At 42.9% G+C, this 16,730-nt stretch overlaps 1 protein-coding gene across 5 annotated transcripts in view; it reads right to left on the bottom strand.

Annotated features, from left to right (window-relative positions):
- LOC130295464 (uncharacterized) overlaps nucleotides 1–16,043 on the bottom strand; it is a 50,178-nt gene extending 34,135 nt beyond the window's left edge. For 3 of the 5 annotated variants that reach the window (XR_008848840.1, XR_008848842.1, XR_008848841.1), the window contains exons 1-3: nucleotides 15,840–16,043; nucleotides 8,994–15,660; nucleotides 4,478–4,770 (exon numbers count right to left, since the gene is read on the bottom strand). Coding sequence is in view for 1 of the 5 variants with exons in the window: in XM_056546259.1 (XP_056402234.1) it covers nucleotides 9,245–15,325 (6,081 nt within the window). In the remaining 4 variants the exon portion in view is untranslated. The other 2 variants (XR_008848839.1, XM_056546259.1) reach the window with 2 other exon arrangements.
- Between the last annotated feature and the right edge of the window lie 687 nt (nucleotides 16,044–16,730).

Here is a 16,730-nt window from a genome sequence, read left to right as displayed (position 1 = left end):
GAGTACCCCTGCCCTATAGCTATGCCCCTGGTCATCATAAGCCCTTAAAACATTGCCATAACTCTCTGTGTGAACACAGCCTAAAACATTATCATCATGTTCTGTGTGAACACAGCCTAAAAGACTTACTTTACGCTCTGTGTGAATACAACCTAAAAAATTTCCATCACGCTCTGCGTAAACACAACCTAAAAGACGTCCTTCAATCTTTATGTGAACACAACATAAAACCTTTCCATTACTCTGTGTGAAAACAGCCTAAATATTTCTTTACGCTCTGTGTTGACACAAACTAACATATTTCCATGATGTCCTGTGTGAACACAGCCTAAACGACTTTCTTCAATCTCTGTGTGAACACAACATAAAATATTTCCATCACACTCTGTGTGAACACAACCATTAGTCCTATTAAAGAATAGATTTAATTAAATAACATCTCTCTCTAAATAATACAACTCCATATACTCACCAATGTTCTTTTTTTATACACAGTGGCCCTGATTTACTATTGTAAACTCAACATGTTTTGTTGGGTTGTGCACCAGATTCTCTTAGACGGCTATGCATTCCGTGCTGAGTCTGCAGAAAGAATATACTGGTTTATTCTTTCGGCGGACATGGAAATCTGAATTTCCGTGCCAAAAACATCTGCCACAGAAATTCCAAGGTGTGAACATAGCATTAGCGCTTCAGAGCTGCCCTGTGCAGTACCTGCAACCATAGTCAGTTACTTTAGAGGAAGTCTTGTATATTTTCCTGTGCCATCTCTCCTTTACAATGGTTTAAGGGGTATTCCAGGCAAAAACTTTTATATATATATATATATATATATATATATATATATATATATATATCAACTGGCTCCAGAAAGTTAAACAGATTTGTAAATTACTTCTATTAAAAAAAAAAATCTTGATCCTTTCAGTACTTATGAGCTTCTGAAGTTAAGGTTGTTCTTTTCTGTCTAAGTCCTCTCTGATGACACGTGTCTCGGGAAACGCCCAGTTTAGAAGCAAATCCCCATAGCAAACCTCTTCTAAACTGGGCGTTTCCCAAGACAGGTGTCATCAGAAAGCACTTAGACAGAAAAGAACAACCTTAAAGGGGTACTCCGCCCCTAGACATCTTATCCCCTATCCAAAGGATAGGGGATAAGATGTCAGATCACCGTGGTGCCGCTGCTGGGGAGCCTCGAGATCCCTGCTGCGGCACTGCACTACCATTACAGCACAGAGCGAGTTTGCTCTGCACGTAATGACGCGCAATACAGGGGCCAGAGCATCGTTACGTCACAGCTCCGCCCCTCGTGATGTCACGGCCCGCCCCTTTCAATACAAGTCTATGGGAGGGGGCGCGGCGGTCGTCACGCCCCCTGCCATAGACTTGCATTAAGGGGATGGGCTGTGATGTCACGAGGGGCCGAGCAATGACGTCACGCGGCTCCATCCCCTGTATCGCCCGTCATTACGCACAGAGCGAACTCGCTCTGTGCTGTAATGATAGCGCAGTGCCGCAGCGGGGATCCCGGGCTCCCCAGCAGCGGCACCGCGGCGATCTGACATCTTATCCCCTATCCTTTGGACAGGGGATAAGATGTCTAGGGGCGGAGTACCCCTTTAACTTCAGAAGCTCATAAGTACTGAAAGGATTAAGATTTTTTAATATAAGTAATTTACAAATCTTTTTAACTTTCTGGAGCCAGTTGATATATATAAAAAAGTTTTTGCCTGGAATACCCCTTAAATATACAAGGTAACAGCACTCGTTCCTTATAGACCACATGCTCCCTTAGGCTATGTTCATACTTAGTTTTTATTACCACTTTTTAGAACTGTAAAACAGACATTTTGCTGTCCACAGATGGGGAAAAATGCAATTATTATAATATTGAGTTCTATGAAAACGGTCATTTGTGATATATGTATACATTTTCAGCTCATAATTGTTTTGGCCATAAATTAAAGGGGTACCCTTGCATTTAAAATAATATCCTCTACCCACAGAATAGGGGATATGTGTCTGACCGCCAGGAGTCCAAGCTCTGGGACCCCTGGCATGCTCCGGAACAGAGTCCTGAATATCCTGGCTGCATAGAGCGCTGGGCTGTCATGCATTGTCTAGAAGAGCACTGAGGATACCCAAGTACATTGCTCAGGTATTTCCGGCACTTCCATAGACAATGCAGAACCGTGTGCTGACCCCACACTCCATGCAGCGGGGATATTCAGGGGTATTCCTGTGGATAAAAGATACGTTTTTAAACTGAAATACCCCTTTTATTCCTGGTTAGGGACAGATACTGAAAAAAATGCTCTATTCTTCTTTCTATTTTCTGATCATTTAAATTTTATTTAATTTCTAATACATCGTTGTAAGGGCAGCCATCATGCATGAGCTGCTTTTAACATCATTCAGACATATGCTCTACAGCAATCCTTACAGACCTAGGAAACAATAGACTAAGGCTAAGTTTCCACTTGGTTTTTTTCTGGCAGTTTTTGAGCCAAAGTCAGAAGTGGATCCATAAGGGAGGAGAAGTGTAAGTCCTTCCTTGAGGGTACGTTCACACGGGCGTATTTGTCAGCGGATCCGCAGCTGCGAATCTGCTGACAAAGGCCCCTAAAGTGCTACCCTCTTTGTGCCTGCTAATAGCGGCAATCCGCCACTACCAGCAGACACACTGCGATGTGCGAGTTACCCTGCAGTGTACTCGCACACATCGCGGCCGCTCTCTGTGTAGCTCAGGGAGCCAGGGGAGCGGCCGGGATGTGCGGATACACTGTGACTCGCACATCACAGTGTGTCTGCTGGTAGTGGCGGATTGCCGCTATTAGCAGGCACAAAGAGGGCAGCACTTTAGGGGCCTTTGTCAGCGGATCCGCAACTGCGGATCCGCTGACAAATACCCCTGTGTGAATGCACCCTTATATGTCCTATTCCTTTTGAATACACTTCTGGCTTTGGCTCAAAAACTGCAGGGGCAGTATTCCAAAAACTGCCAGAAAAAAAAAATCAAGTGGAAACTTAGCCTAATGAGGACTCATTGACTTCTATGGGAATGTTTTCTAGGCAGAGGTCATTGTGAAGAGACGAGGAGGCTGATTTGTGAATGGCCTGATCCTGTCTTATTTATGTAGTGATGTCACCTTTCAATGTACTCCTTTCTGTGATGATAGTGAGTAGACTGCTAAAAAGTGGTCACTACAGGACAGAAACTGTCAGCTAATTATTAGGTCTAATGACAAAACCACAAGATTTTAGGACCATTTTATAATATAGATAGTAGAGTTAAAAGTTAGCAAAGAAAACACCAAAATTCATACAAATTTTCATTCCCCATAATAACTGTTTATTAAAGGGGTATTCCAGGCCAAAACTTTTTTTTTATATATCAACTGGCTCTGGAAAGTTAGACAGATTAGTAAATTACTTCTATTAAAAAAAATCTTAATCCTTCCAATAGTTATTAGCTTCTGAAGTTGAGTTGTTTTCTGTCTAACTGCTCAATGATGACTCACGTCCCGGGAGCTGTGGAGTTCCTATGGGGATATTCTCCCATCATGCACAGCTCCCGGGACGTGACATCATCATTGAGCAGTTAGACAGAAAACTTCAGAAGCTAATAACTATTGGAAGGATTAAGATTTTTTAATAGAAGTAATTTACAAATCTGTTTAACTTTCCGGAGCCTGTTGATATGTATAAAAAAATGTTTTGCCTAGAATACCCCTTTAAAGTTTTAAAGTAAAACGTACAATATACAATCAGCATCGTAGTAAAAGGCCATTAGGGAAAACAATCCATCAATAGCCTTGAACATGGAACGTACATGGAGAAACACAAGTTTATTAGTTATTAGCTTCTGAAGTTGAGTTGTTTTCTGTCTAACTGCTCAATGATGACTCACGTCACGACGTGACATCATCATTGAGCAGTTAGACAGAAAACTTCAGAAGCTAATAACTATTGGAAGGATTAAGATTTTTTAATAGAAGTAATTTACAAATCTGTTTAACTTTCCGGAGCCTGTTGATATGTATAAAAAAATGTTTTGCCTGGAATACCCCTTTAAAGTTTTAAAGTAAAACGTACAATATACAATCAGCATCGTAGTGAAAGGCCATTAGGGAAAACAATCCCTCAATAGCCTTGAACATGGAACATACATGGAGAAACACAAGCGTTAGGGAGCAAGGAAAGTCTTATGGATATCATATAACTAAAGAGTACAGAACAACTTGTGACTTAAGGAGTACAAATAAAAAACAACCTGAATATAATTTCTCAGTTAAGGAAAGAATCAAAATGAACACTCCAATTGTGTAAGAAGGGGAAGGGAAGGGGAGGAAAATAATAAAGGGTAGGAGAGGCAAGGGAAGAAGAGAAAAACAGACAAAAGAAAGGCGGGGGAGAGAGAAATTGGAGAGATATGAGCAAGAATAGAAAGAGGTATACAGGCAAAAAGAACACTTACCATGTTGATTGGTCAAGCTCCACCGATCACTCCGGGCACAGTAAACAGTCACCCCAGAATGGGATAGGCAACGGATGACACCATATGGGTATGGATAAGAAAGTCTATGAACCAGTCTCTTGCAGTAAGGAGAGAGTGGGGAGTGCTTTTTCCTCTTCGCTGTAGTAATTGAATTAAAACCTTTGACATGTCTCTGTGATGTTGGAAATCTTTTTGAATGACAGTTTAACATAGAAACACTAACCTAAAAAGCTTGATTTAAACAGTAGGTAATTTTCTGATAAACATGTTCCCTGAAAAGAAAAAGAAAAAGAATATATAGCATTTTTCATAGAAAAAAAGGCTAAATATTGCAATATTGTCAAAAAATTTCACCCATTTTAGTGGCTTCATGCACATTTTTGTGTCCATATTTTGACTGCAAGTCCGAGCTTGGGTCTGATTAAAGGGGTACTAATCAACTGGTGCCAGAAAGTTAAACAGATTTGTAAATTACTTCTATACAAAAATCTTAATCCGTCCAGTACTTGGGAACTGTCCAGAGCAGGAACAAATCCCCACAGCAAACCTCTCCTGCTCTGGACAGTTCCTGACATGGACAGAGGTGTCAGCAGAGAGCACTGTGGTCAGACAGGAAAGAACAACTCAACTTCCTCTGTGACACCTCTGTCCATGTCAGGCACTGTCCAGAGCAGGAGTGGATTGCTCTGGGGATTTGTTCCTGCTCTGGACAGTTCCCAAGTACTGGAAGGATTAAGATTTTTGTATAGAAGTCATTTACAAATCTGTTTAACTTTCTGGTACCAGTTGATTATAAAACAAATCATACAAACGTCAGAGAAGTCCTTCAGAGTCCGACCAACTTCTTACTAGGCCATGTTCCAATGTCAGAATTTACAGGCGGAATCTTGTGGAAAAAATTCCACTAGAAAATTCTGTTGCAGCGGAATTCCATTGTTTTCAATGGGATTCTGTTGCACAAAGCACACTGCAGAATTTCCGCGGTGGAAACATCTGCTGCAGAAATGCCTATTTAGGCCTCCATTTAAAGAATCTGCTTGGAAATGCATAGCTGTCTACCTAGATGGTGCATTTCCAAGCGGGTATAGCAGCAGCATTTTCTGTCTGTGCCCGCAATTTGTGGTGTGTTCACCTATGTTTTTCCAACGGACATTCTGCATATATTGCCCTGTAAATACACAAAGAAAAGGCGTTTAAGAAATCCAACAAATACTTTATTGATACATATTATAAAACCATATTAAAAAGCATATACAAGCATACCCTGGAAACCAGGGGTGCAATGAGATAACCAGCATAACACTGGGATAAGGTAAGGGCTCACATCAATTAGATTAATGGTGTTAGCAAATACAACTATGCAAGTGCACTTAAACACTTAATATACAATATGTTACACAGAGGTGAACAGCATAAAAAGCTAAATAATTACCAAGTGGTTAACAGAGTAGTGAGACGTGGGCCCTCACTACCCGACGTTTCGCCAGAGAATGGCTCTCTTTGGTTTGTTCTCAGCTCAGACCATGTGTGTATTTTTTTACTTCATTTTATTTTATTTTTACTTCATTTTATTTGATTTTAATGCTTGTTATAATGATTTTTTGTCCGTAGATGTGAAAATAGCCTGCACTGCTGGCCTCTGGGCTGCATGAATATAAAAAGTGAGGGGAACCCTACGATGATATTGGGACGGCAGTTTATTTTTCCCCCCTTCTCCCCCCCCCCCTGTTTGGAGCTTCTAATTCTATGACTTCTTTTATGTGAAGATTGTTATAAAATGTCTTGTACTTCCCCTTGGACTTCTGCTAACGTGATTGTGCATCATTTTATGGTATAACTTATCATGTTTTTATCCATATTTACTTATTTATAGATAAAAGATTTCATAATGTTCCAGCCTTTTTCGCACTTTAATAAAAATGTACAGGCCCCTTCCATATAATATGGTAATGTATTGCATTGGCACTTTATCTATCTCTTTTTTTTTTCACTTTTTCAGGCTTCACTTTGCACTCTCATTTCACTGTGGTGTAGTCTGGGTATGTGGGTGTGTGAGTGACTTAGTATGTGTGTGTGGAATTTCACCTATTTGACACTTGTCAATTTCTGGAACTGGCCACTCCAGCAATTTGTTACATTTATATTTATCCAGGGGTGATGCTCCGCTCTGGCTTCCAAGCACGGCTGTCCAGCCGGGGGCAGGGAGATTTGCGGTAAGCCGTGTCTCCCCACCCCCGGCCAGGTGGTCCCACTCGGCGGCCGGTCTTCAGATTAGCAGTCTTCTATTGCTGTGATCCAGTTCAGCATGCTGGTGTCGTTGACCGGGTGATTGATTCCCTGTCTTTGGCTCCGATACGTCGGCTGCAGCTCCAATGTTAACATGATGTTTGATTGGATCATGCAGCATCTGATTTCATACTTACTATTGGTGCCTCTCCGGCTGACATGGGTGGGTGGTCTCGGGCTCCGCCCTCCGGCGACTCGCTCTTAGCGCAGATTTCCACTGGCAAACTCCCTGGCAACGGCGATACATTATTCCTTTTTCCTGCCTGCCATTGGTGCTTCCCTGGGTGACACAGGTGGGTGATCCCGGGCCCTGTCTTCCGGCAACTTGCGTTCGACGTGACTTGCTGGCGGGCGGGGTCCTGGCTGCTTCCTCCGTATCCTGGGTGAAGGTGGGTTCCGTTTCTTGTATGAATGTTATGGGTCATTACTGCGTGATGCCTCTGTCAGCGGACAATTTTATTGTCTGATGATTGGTCTATGGGGTACATTTATGGAAGGCAGACTGCACACCGATCATGCCCCGGAAGAAGCCATTCTCTGGCGAAACGTCGGGTAGTAAGGGCCCACGTCTCACTACTCTGTTAACCACTTGGTAATTATTTAGCTTTTTATGCTGTTCACCTCTGTGTAACATATTGTATATTAAGTGTTTAAGTGCACTTGCATAGTTGTATTTGCTAACACCATTAATCTAATTGATGTGAGCCCTTACCTTATCCCAGTGTTATGCTGGTTATCTCATTGCACCCCTGGTTTCCAGGGTATGCTTGTATATACTTTTTAATATGGTTTTATAATATGTATCAATAAAGTATTTGTTGGATTCCGTAAACGCTTTTTCTTTGTGTATTTATATTTGTTCCTGCGCGGGATCTGTTACATATGAGGGGAGTTATTTGTGTTCATTGATATATTCCCCTGTGTAAACATAGCCTCAGAGATAAGCTCACACACAAGCTCAGAAAGCAGATTGGGGAAGAAAGAAACCAGAAGGAAAGCTCCCACAAGCTGGAAAGAGAGAGGAGGGCAGATACAAGACAGTTTGAATGTTAGAATCATATAGGGCTCACTGTAGAGCCCTGCATTGGGACCCAATAAAACCTTGCGGGCAGTAATGAGGTTGTTGTGGGCGAGAGCGGGCGGTCAAAGAACATACAGCAGGTCCCACAAAATCCTGTGCAGTTCTGCCAACCTCCAAAGGGGCTGATGAAATGTAATAAGGGGGTGATAAATGGCACAGGGGAGGGGAGCTTTCAACAGCAATGGAGATGCAATTCAAGTGCAACCTGGCACAAAGCTGTAACAAAATATAATATGGAATTTTAATATTACAATATAGTATACACTGTTATTTGTCTCTGCACAAAATTTGACCTGCACGGTCACAGAAACCAGCTTAGACAGATAAGTCTCTATATCAAGCAAATTCCTCTCAATTAATTGATATGATACATTATTAACCATATACATAATGGACCGTCTCTCCATTGTATAAGAAGCCATTTTGTCATAGACATGCAGAATGTAATAAATACTGCCTGTCCGGTCAACTGTTGGGGATTAATGTGTCACTGTGCCGGTGGGAAGCAGACAAGTAGAAATAGCAGGTCCATGTTTGCCTTAAGTGCTCCTTCAGTGATTATGGCCTGATATTAATGCCAGTGTTTTATATTGAATTCATCTTTGTCCACTTCTTCAGCAGAACATTATTATTTATGGTGTTTGGTAAAGTACACTGTGTTTGCTCATTTGTTCTCATCGTGAAGGTCTTTTTTGACATAACTCTGTGGCTGACAACAGTGCCATCTAGTGTTCAACCATGACATAGCAATCATGTAATTTTGGACATTTTTGGGGAATATCAACCTGAATTTGTTGTTTCTACTAAGTAAGGGATATGCTATTATAATGTCTCCGCTGTCTCGTGGACACAGCTTCACATCAAGTTTATACCGAATCTCAAGGAAAGACACGCTGGTTGCTTAACTGATGTAATCTTTACTGAGATATAATGAAAGTGCGCGGTAAAACTGTAAAACAAACATATGAAAGACAAATATAAGCATGGCTATTCAAGTGCCTTACATTATGCATAGCTAATACATAGATAGTCTAACATGTGCTCACTTACTACACACTGAAAACACATTATCTATCTACAAATGCCGAGCATCTCTCTACACAAGATAACTAGCAATTCCTTACTCACAGGCTTTGGTATTTATCAGATTTGCAGTCTGTATTAGCTTTAAGAAGTCCTGTGGATCTGGTCACTGTGGTAGCTGGAGCTGGAATGAATGAGACATGCCGGAGCTAGCCCTATGTTTTAGAGAGAAGGCCCGCCTCTAGGCTTCAAGAAAATGGAGGGTCTTAAAGGAACAGACCCTGCTGAGTGCCAAGCATGTAAAATACATTGCGAAGGCAGCACACTCCCCACCTGGCATACTTTTTGTTATGCCACTAACCCTTGGACAGGAGTAAAACTACTTCAGAAATTGGCCTTGCATACACTTTGGGAATGCCCTGTCTAACAATCCTAACTTCAACCTTTCTAACTCTAGCATCACTACTAGGATCAGTCCCCACAATGAGTCCAATAGGCCACTCGTTCCTGTGGGCCTGAGAGTCTTTCAGTAAAACAACGTCTCCAACTTGTAAATTGGGCTTGTCATCTTGCCATTTCTTGCGTGGCTGGAGTGTCACCAGGTATTCCTGTCTCCATCTCTTCCAGAAAATGTCCGCAAGACTTTGAACTTGTTTCCATTGCTTGGTGTACAAGTCCTTGAGGTCAAAGTCTCCTGTGGGGGCTGTCACTGGTTCCATCTTCTGAGTCAACAGCATTGCAGGTGTCAAGACTGCCGGCATCTCCGGATCTGTGGACACTGGAACCAAAGGTCTGGCGTTCATAATGGCCATGACTTCAGCCATTAGCGTAGTCAAAGCTTCATGTGTGAGGCGAGTAGACCCAACCTTCAGGAGCATGGCATCCAGAATGCGACGAGCTACTCCTATCATCCTCTCCCAGGCTCCTCCCATATGCGATGCGTGAGGAGGATTAAAAGTCCAAGTGCATCCTTGGTTTTGAAGATAGGAACCTGTTTCAGAGTCTGTAGAAATGATCTTCAACTCTTTGCAAGCCCCAATAAAGTTTGTGCCACGGTCTGAACGAATCAATTTTGCTGGTCCTCGGATAGAGAAGAATCTTCTCAAGGCATTGATGAAACTTGAAGTGGATAAAGATTCAATCACTTCAATGTGAACTGCTCTGGTACTCAGGCAGGAGAACAGAACAGCCCAACGTTTACTCTCGGCACTGCCTCCTCTGGTCTTGCGAGAAGAGATGTTCCAAGGGCCAAAAACGTCTAGACCTACATGAGTGAATGGAGGATCTGAAGAAAGTCTGTCCGCAGGTAAGTTTGACATCTTCTGAACTTCAAGTTTCCCTCTAATCTTCTTGCAGGTCACGCATTTGCTGATCACACTGGAGACTAGTCTCTTACCTCCTATGATCCACAACCCTGCTGACCGTACCGCTCCTTCAGTGAAGTGTCGACCTTGATGTGCGACTTGCTCGTGATAATGTCTCACCAGAAGAAGAGCGATGTGATGATTTTTGGGTATGATGAAGGGATGTCTCTCTTGGATAGTTGTATCTGCTGCCGACAAGCGACCTCCAATTCTTAACACTCCATCTTCGTCGAGGATAGGGTTCAACTTCTTTAGCGTATTGTGTCGAGAAATCTCTTCCTTTTTCATAAGGCTTTGGATTTCTTCTTTAAAGACTTCCTGCTGGATGCATCTGATGATCGTGACCTTGGCTTGTTCAAGGTGGTCATTGCTATGCTGATCAGTATTGGTAGCTCTGCAGGAGGATCTGGCTAGACAGATAAGTTTTCCGATTGCACGGGTCAGCGACTTCCAGCTGGAAAACCTTTCAAATCTATGAGCACCCAGACTGTCTCTTGTAACTATAGTCCTACAAACTGTCACTTGAGGTCTTACCTCTTTGTCTTGATCTGGTTCTATGAGCTGAAAGGTCTCTACCTGAGTATTTTCTTTGGTTTCTGGTTTACGAAGAAAGGATGGACCTACAAACCAGTTAGTTTGCTTGAGCGCAGCGGCTGGCACTAGTCTTGTCCCATGATCAGCGGGGTTCTTGTCAGTGCTGATGTAATGCCACTGTTCTGGACTTGTAGACTTTCTGATACGTGTCACTCTGTTGGCCACGTATGTATAAAATCTTCTTGAAGCATTGTGAATATATCCTAACACAATCTTGCTGTCTGTATAAAAGTTAATTGCATGGGTCTCGATGTCCAGTTCTGTTGTAATCATGTCTGCCATCTCTACAGCTAAGACAGCAGCACAAAGTTCTAGACGTGGGACAGTGTGAGCCGGTCTGGGAGCCAGCTTAGATTTTCCCATGAGGAACCCGACATGGCTTTGTCCCTCAGTGTCTATTACCCTAAGGTAGGCGACAGATGCGATAGCCATAGTGGAGGCGTCAGAGAATATGCATATTTCTCTTCTCTTTGTAGCAGACAAGGAAACAGATACGTATGGTCTAGGGATGTTGAGTTGTTCAAGCTCTAACAATGAGTCTTTCCACAACTTCCACTGCATTTCCTTCTCTTCAGGTAGAGGTATGTCCCAGTCACTTTGTTCTTGCTCAGTAGTGATCTGTCTCAAAAGAGCTTTGCCTTGCATGATGATGGGTGCTACGAACCCCAGGGGGTCGTAAAGACTGTTGACTGTAGATAGGACACCTCTTTTTGTGAATGGCTTCTCTTCTCTGGAGACCCTGAAGGTGAAACTGTCAGTCTTCAGGTCCCAACTAATCCCAAGACTTCTTTGCAAGGGTGGTGATTCTGTTCCTAGATCCAAGTCTTTGAGGTCTTTAGCACGGTCTTCCATTGGAAATGCTTCCATGACTCTGTTGCTGTTGGAAGCTACCTTGTTCAGTCTTATGTTGGATTCTGCCAACATTTCTCTTGTACTTTTCAGGACGTTGATAGCTTCTTCGTTGCTGGAGAAAGAAGCAAGTCCATCATCTACGTAGAAGTTCTTCATGACGAACTGTGTGGCTTCTTGACCATGTCTTTCATCTTGCTGTGCTGCTCGTCTCAGGTTGTAGATAGCTACAGCTGGAGAAGGGCTGTTTCCAAACACATGTACCTTCATCCTGTACTCTGTGATTTCTTTGTTAAAGTCATTGTCTGCATACCACAGGAACCTTAAGTAGTCTCTGTGATCTTCACGAACAAGGAAACAGTAGAACATCTGTTGTACGTCTGCTGTCACTGCTATGAGTTCTTTTCTGAACCTGATGAGTACTCCAAGGAGTGTGTTGTTCAGGTCAGGTCCACTGAGAAGGACATCATTTAGTGAGATGCCTTTGTGCTTCGCACTAGAGTCAAATACTACGCGTATCTGGCCTGGTTTCTGAGGATGGTACACCCCAAATATTGGTAAGTACCAGTGTTCTTGGTTCTCTTGTAGTGGTGGTGCCCTTTCAGCTTGATCGTTATCAAAGATCTTCTGCATGAAGGCTTGGAAGTGTTTCTTCATATTTGACTTTCTTTGTAGCATGTGCTGCAACGAAGTGAAGCGTTTCTCTGCTTGTACTTTGTTGTCAGGAAGGCGATGGCGTGGTGACCGGAAGGGTAGAGGGGCTACCCAGCTGCCTGATTTGTCTCTGAAGACTTCTCTGTCCATGATCTCAAGGAAGAGAGTATCTTCCACCGAGGGTGCTAGCTTGTCGTCATCTCGTGTTCTTTCAAACACCTTACAGCCCAGTTCATCTGTATCTCCAGTTGAGGCTAAGTCTTCCATGCACCTCTGGATACTCGGATGATGTGTTGGGTTTACAAGTCTCTCTTTAATGTGTAGACTGTTGGTACATGGGCAAAGACAAGATGTACGACCATTCTGTAACAGATGTGTTCTGTAGACATTTACCTTTTCTGGTTTGTGGAGTCCGTCTAGACATACTTCTCCAACGATGACCCATCCGAGATCAAGGCGTTGTGCAAATGGTGCATCGTGTGGCCCATTGTACTGTTCTCTGACTTTGTGCACTTTGAGGATATCTCTCCCAAGTAGAAGGATGATTGCAGCATCTGGATCTAGTGCTGGTATCTGGTCTGCTATTCGCACCAGATGGGGGTGATGACGAGCAACTTCAGGTGTGGGGATCTCTGACCTGTCGTCTGGTATCTCATCACATTCTATGAGGGTAGGAAGAGTCACCTTTGTCTTTCCATCTAATGACTCAATGATGTAGTTGTTTGCTCTTCTCCCTGTTGTCTCTACAACTCCAGAACAAGTCTTCAGGGTGTATGGAGTTGGACTTCCTTTGTCACCGAAGAGGTCAAAGAACTCTGTTTTTGCCAGAGATCTGTTACTCTGTTCATCCAAGACTGTGTACATCTTGATTGCTTTTTCTCTGAAGCCTGCAGGATACACCTTGACTAAGCATATCTTGGAACATGATCTGGGGCGGCCCTGCTCTGTACAGATCTCAGTACACTTTGAGGTTACTGCTGGCATTGTACTCTCGCCTTGCTCCCCACCATGATCTTCTTGACTTGCTGGAACTTCTTGTTTCCATGGTGGTGGTCCTGGGTGCAGTGCTGACAGGTGTTTGTCACTGTTGCACTCTGTGCATTTTATTGTTTTTGTACAGTCTTTTGCAAGATGCTGAATTGAAGCGCAACATCTGAAACAAATGTGATTGTCTTTAAGGTAAGCTTTGCGCTCTTCTAACGTCTTACTTCTGAAACTGCGACATTTTCTTAGTGGATGTGGCTTGTTGTGGATTAGACATATTTTGTCTGGCTCCTCAACTTTCTTACTTGCGCTGTCTTCCTGATTGACTGCAGACTCAGGCGAGATTTCTGTCTTCCGTACAGAAACTGTTGCTCTGCGTTCTTTGTAAGGCGTTGGATGTTTTTGCTCTACCTTTGGGGAGCTTGCAGTTCTCTTGTTCAGGAAAGCAAAGCTTGGATCATTGCGTGTTTCAGCTTGGTCTACGATGAATTCAGCAAGGAAGGCAAATGGTGGAAATGCGACTCGATGTTCTTTCTTGTATCTTGATGCTTGAGTGACCCACCTTTCCTGCAAGTTGAAAGGAAGTTTCTCGATTATGGGATCAACTCCACGTGCTGTATCTAAGTATGAGAGACCTGGCAGATATCCACTAGACTTAGCGGCTTCTATTTCTAAGAGTAGGTCCCCAAACCCTCTCAGCTTTTGATTGTCTTTGTTTGTCATTCTTGGATAGTTTTCTATCCTCTTCAGAAGAGCATCTTCAATCACTTCAGGTGACCCATAGCAGTGTTCTAGTCTCCTCCACACCATTGCAAGTCCTGCTGTTGCGTCATGAACATGTACTGATCTGATTCTTTGGGCTTGCTCAGTGGACTCTGGTCCTAGCCATTTGACGAGCAGATCAAGCTTTTCTCTGTCTGTCAGATCTAAGTCTTGGGTACCGCTTAGGAAAGATGACTTCCAGGCCCAGTAGTTTTCTGGACGGTCGTCGAATTTCATGAGACCAGCGCTCACTATCTCACGGCGCATCAGGAATCTTGCTACCTCTGTAGCTCTTGCTGCATCTGGTGAATACTTCCTAGGTGTAAACTCAGGGTATGGCTGCGGCTGGTAAGGCTGATGAGGTACTTGACTAAGTCTGCTTTCTTCTCCTCTGTTGTAAGTCTTTCTGCTATAATCCAGACTTGTATTTGCTTGAGGAGGGAGTACATCAGCATCCGTTTGCACTCTTGTCAGGTTGGCAGATTGGTCTCTGAGGATGTGACCACTTGACTTCCTACCCTGAGGTTCTGATTCAGTCTTGCAGTGTTGCGTAGAATCAAAGTTGCTTATTGCTGGTGGAGTCAATGATGGCCTTGGTGTGTCATTGAACTGCTGGTCAGTGTACATGGTTGCTTGTGACTGTATGTACTCACGGGTACGTTGGCTTGCGCTGAGGGGTGACATCTGGGTTTCTATGTCAGCGAACTGAGCTTCGGCAGCCCTTGTGAGAACTTCTGCCTCGGCTAAGGCTGCTGCAGCGTTTTTCTGCTGTTGCAGTAAGTGTAAAGATGCTTGCACTTCAGCTTTTCTTCTAAGTGCTTCAGCTTGTTCTTTCATCAATTCAGCTTTTCTTCTAAGTGCTTCAGATTCACTTTTTGCTTGTTCTTTCATCAATTCAGCTTTTCTTCTAAGTGCTTCAGATTCACTTTTTGCTTGTTCTTTCATCAATTCAGCTTCCTGCTTTGCATAGGACGCCATTGAACAAGCTGCCTCTGCTTTCGCTCTTGCCTTAGTTGCTATGGCGCTAGCGGATGACAGGCTGGTGGTGCTTGAGTGTCTAGAACTATGGCGTTTAAATCTTGATGCATCGGCGCTAACCGAAGTTAGATTTGTTTGACTGGACGCTCTAGACAATGTTGTGCACCTAGATCTACTTCTTGGCAAGGTGTCTTCCTCTTTATAGGAGCATTGAGGGTTAACTGTCAGAGTGCTGTTCTCTGGGTTCTGCATCTTGATTTAGCTGGCAGCTAGATAATGATGATGACTGGACACAGCACAGCGGTGTTATAGCACGTGAGAGAATTAGTTTCACTTTCTAGTGCTTCGCGCCTTGACTCCGACACAGACTGCAGGGCACAGGATTTATGAGTCTTTTTTACTGCTGCGGACGATTCAAAGCTGATTAACTGCTTCTGATAACGTTTTAAAAGCCTTTTTACTATAATGTCTCCGCTGTCTCGTGGACACAGCTTCACATCAAGTTTATACCGAATCTCAAGGAAAGACACGCTGGTTGCTTAACTGATGTAATCTTTACTGAGATATAATGAAAGTGCGCGGTAAAACTGTAAAACAAACATATGAAAGACAAATATAAGCATGGCTATTCAAGTGCCTTACATTATGCATAGCTAATACATAGATAGTCTAACATGTGCTCACTTACTACACACTGAAAACACATTATCTATCTACAAATGCCGAGCATCTCTCTACACAAGATAACTAGCAATTCCTTACTCACAGGCTTTGGTATTTATCAGATTTGCAGTCTGTATTAGCTTTAAGAAGTCCTGTGGATCTGGTCACTGTGGTAGCTGGAGCTGGAATGAATGAGACATGCCGGAGCTAGCCCTATGTTTTAGAGAGAAGGCCCGCCTCTAGGCTTCAAGAAAATGGAGGGTCTTAAAGGAACAGACCCTGCTGAGTGCCAAGCATGTAAAATACATTGCGAAGGCAGCACAGCTATATACTTTTTGAAAGGTAATCATGCTATTCTGAGCTAAGTGAGGTTTAGGTTAATGCTAGGAAATACTACTAAAAGGCCTTAGGGTAATAGGGCTAAGCAAAAACTGCACTTTTCTGCAGTGGTATTTCAATATGACTGCCCATAGAAAAGTAAGTGGGGCACCCAGATAAATGTTAGTTTGTCTAAATCTTATGCCCAGAAGAAACCACTGAAATTGATGTCATGAGTTATAACAATAACAGGACATCCACAATCCTACATGGACAGGCTGTAAGCTGCTTTATAATTTTTTATATATCATTTTAATTTTTTTTATCATTGGGGTTCCACATCTAAAGTCATAATGGGTTTTGATGTGTAGCACAGATTTCTTAATACCAACACACCATGCAGGCAGTACATGAGTATATCTCACGTGCACGTCTGAATGGAGGTACGGTATATTACATTGCTCTATTTTTTTTCCATCTCTGGCAGACTGGCTAGAAAAACATGCATGTACAACATAAACTATTATGCAATGCCCATACAATACAGCCATTTTCTGCCAAATGATACCTTTATACAGAGCAAAAATATTACCTCTTAATATAACCCTGTATAATACACAACACTGCCAAACATCATATTGCCATTCAGCTTACAAAATATACTTCCATACAAAAT

This window comes from Hyla sarda, chromosome 11, assembly GCF_029499605.1.
Source record: "Hyla sarda isolate aHylSar1 chromosome 11, aHylSar1.hap1, whole genome shotgun sequence".
NCBI classification, from domain to species: Eukaryota; Metazoa; Chordata; class Amphibia; order Anura; family Hylidae; genus Hyla; species Hyla sarda.
Note: the sequence above shows the minus strand (reverse complement) of the source record. Positions and strands in the feature narration are given on the sequence as shown.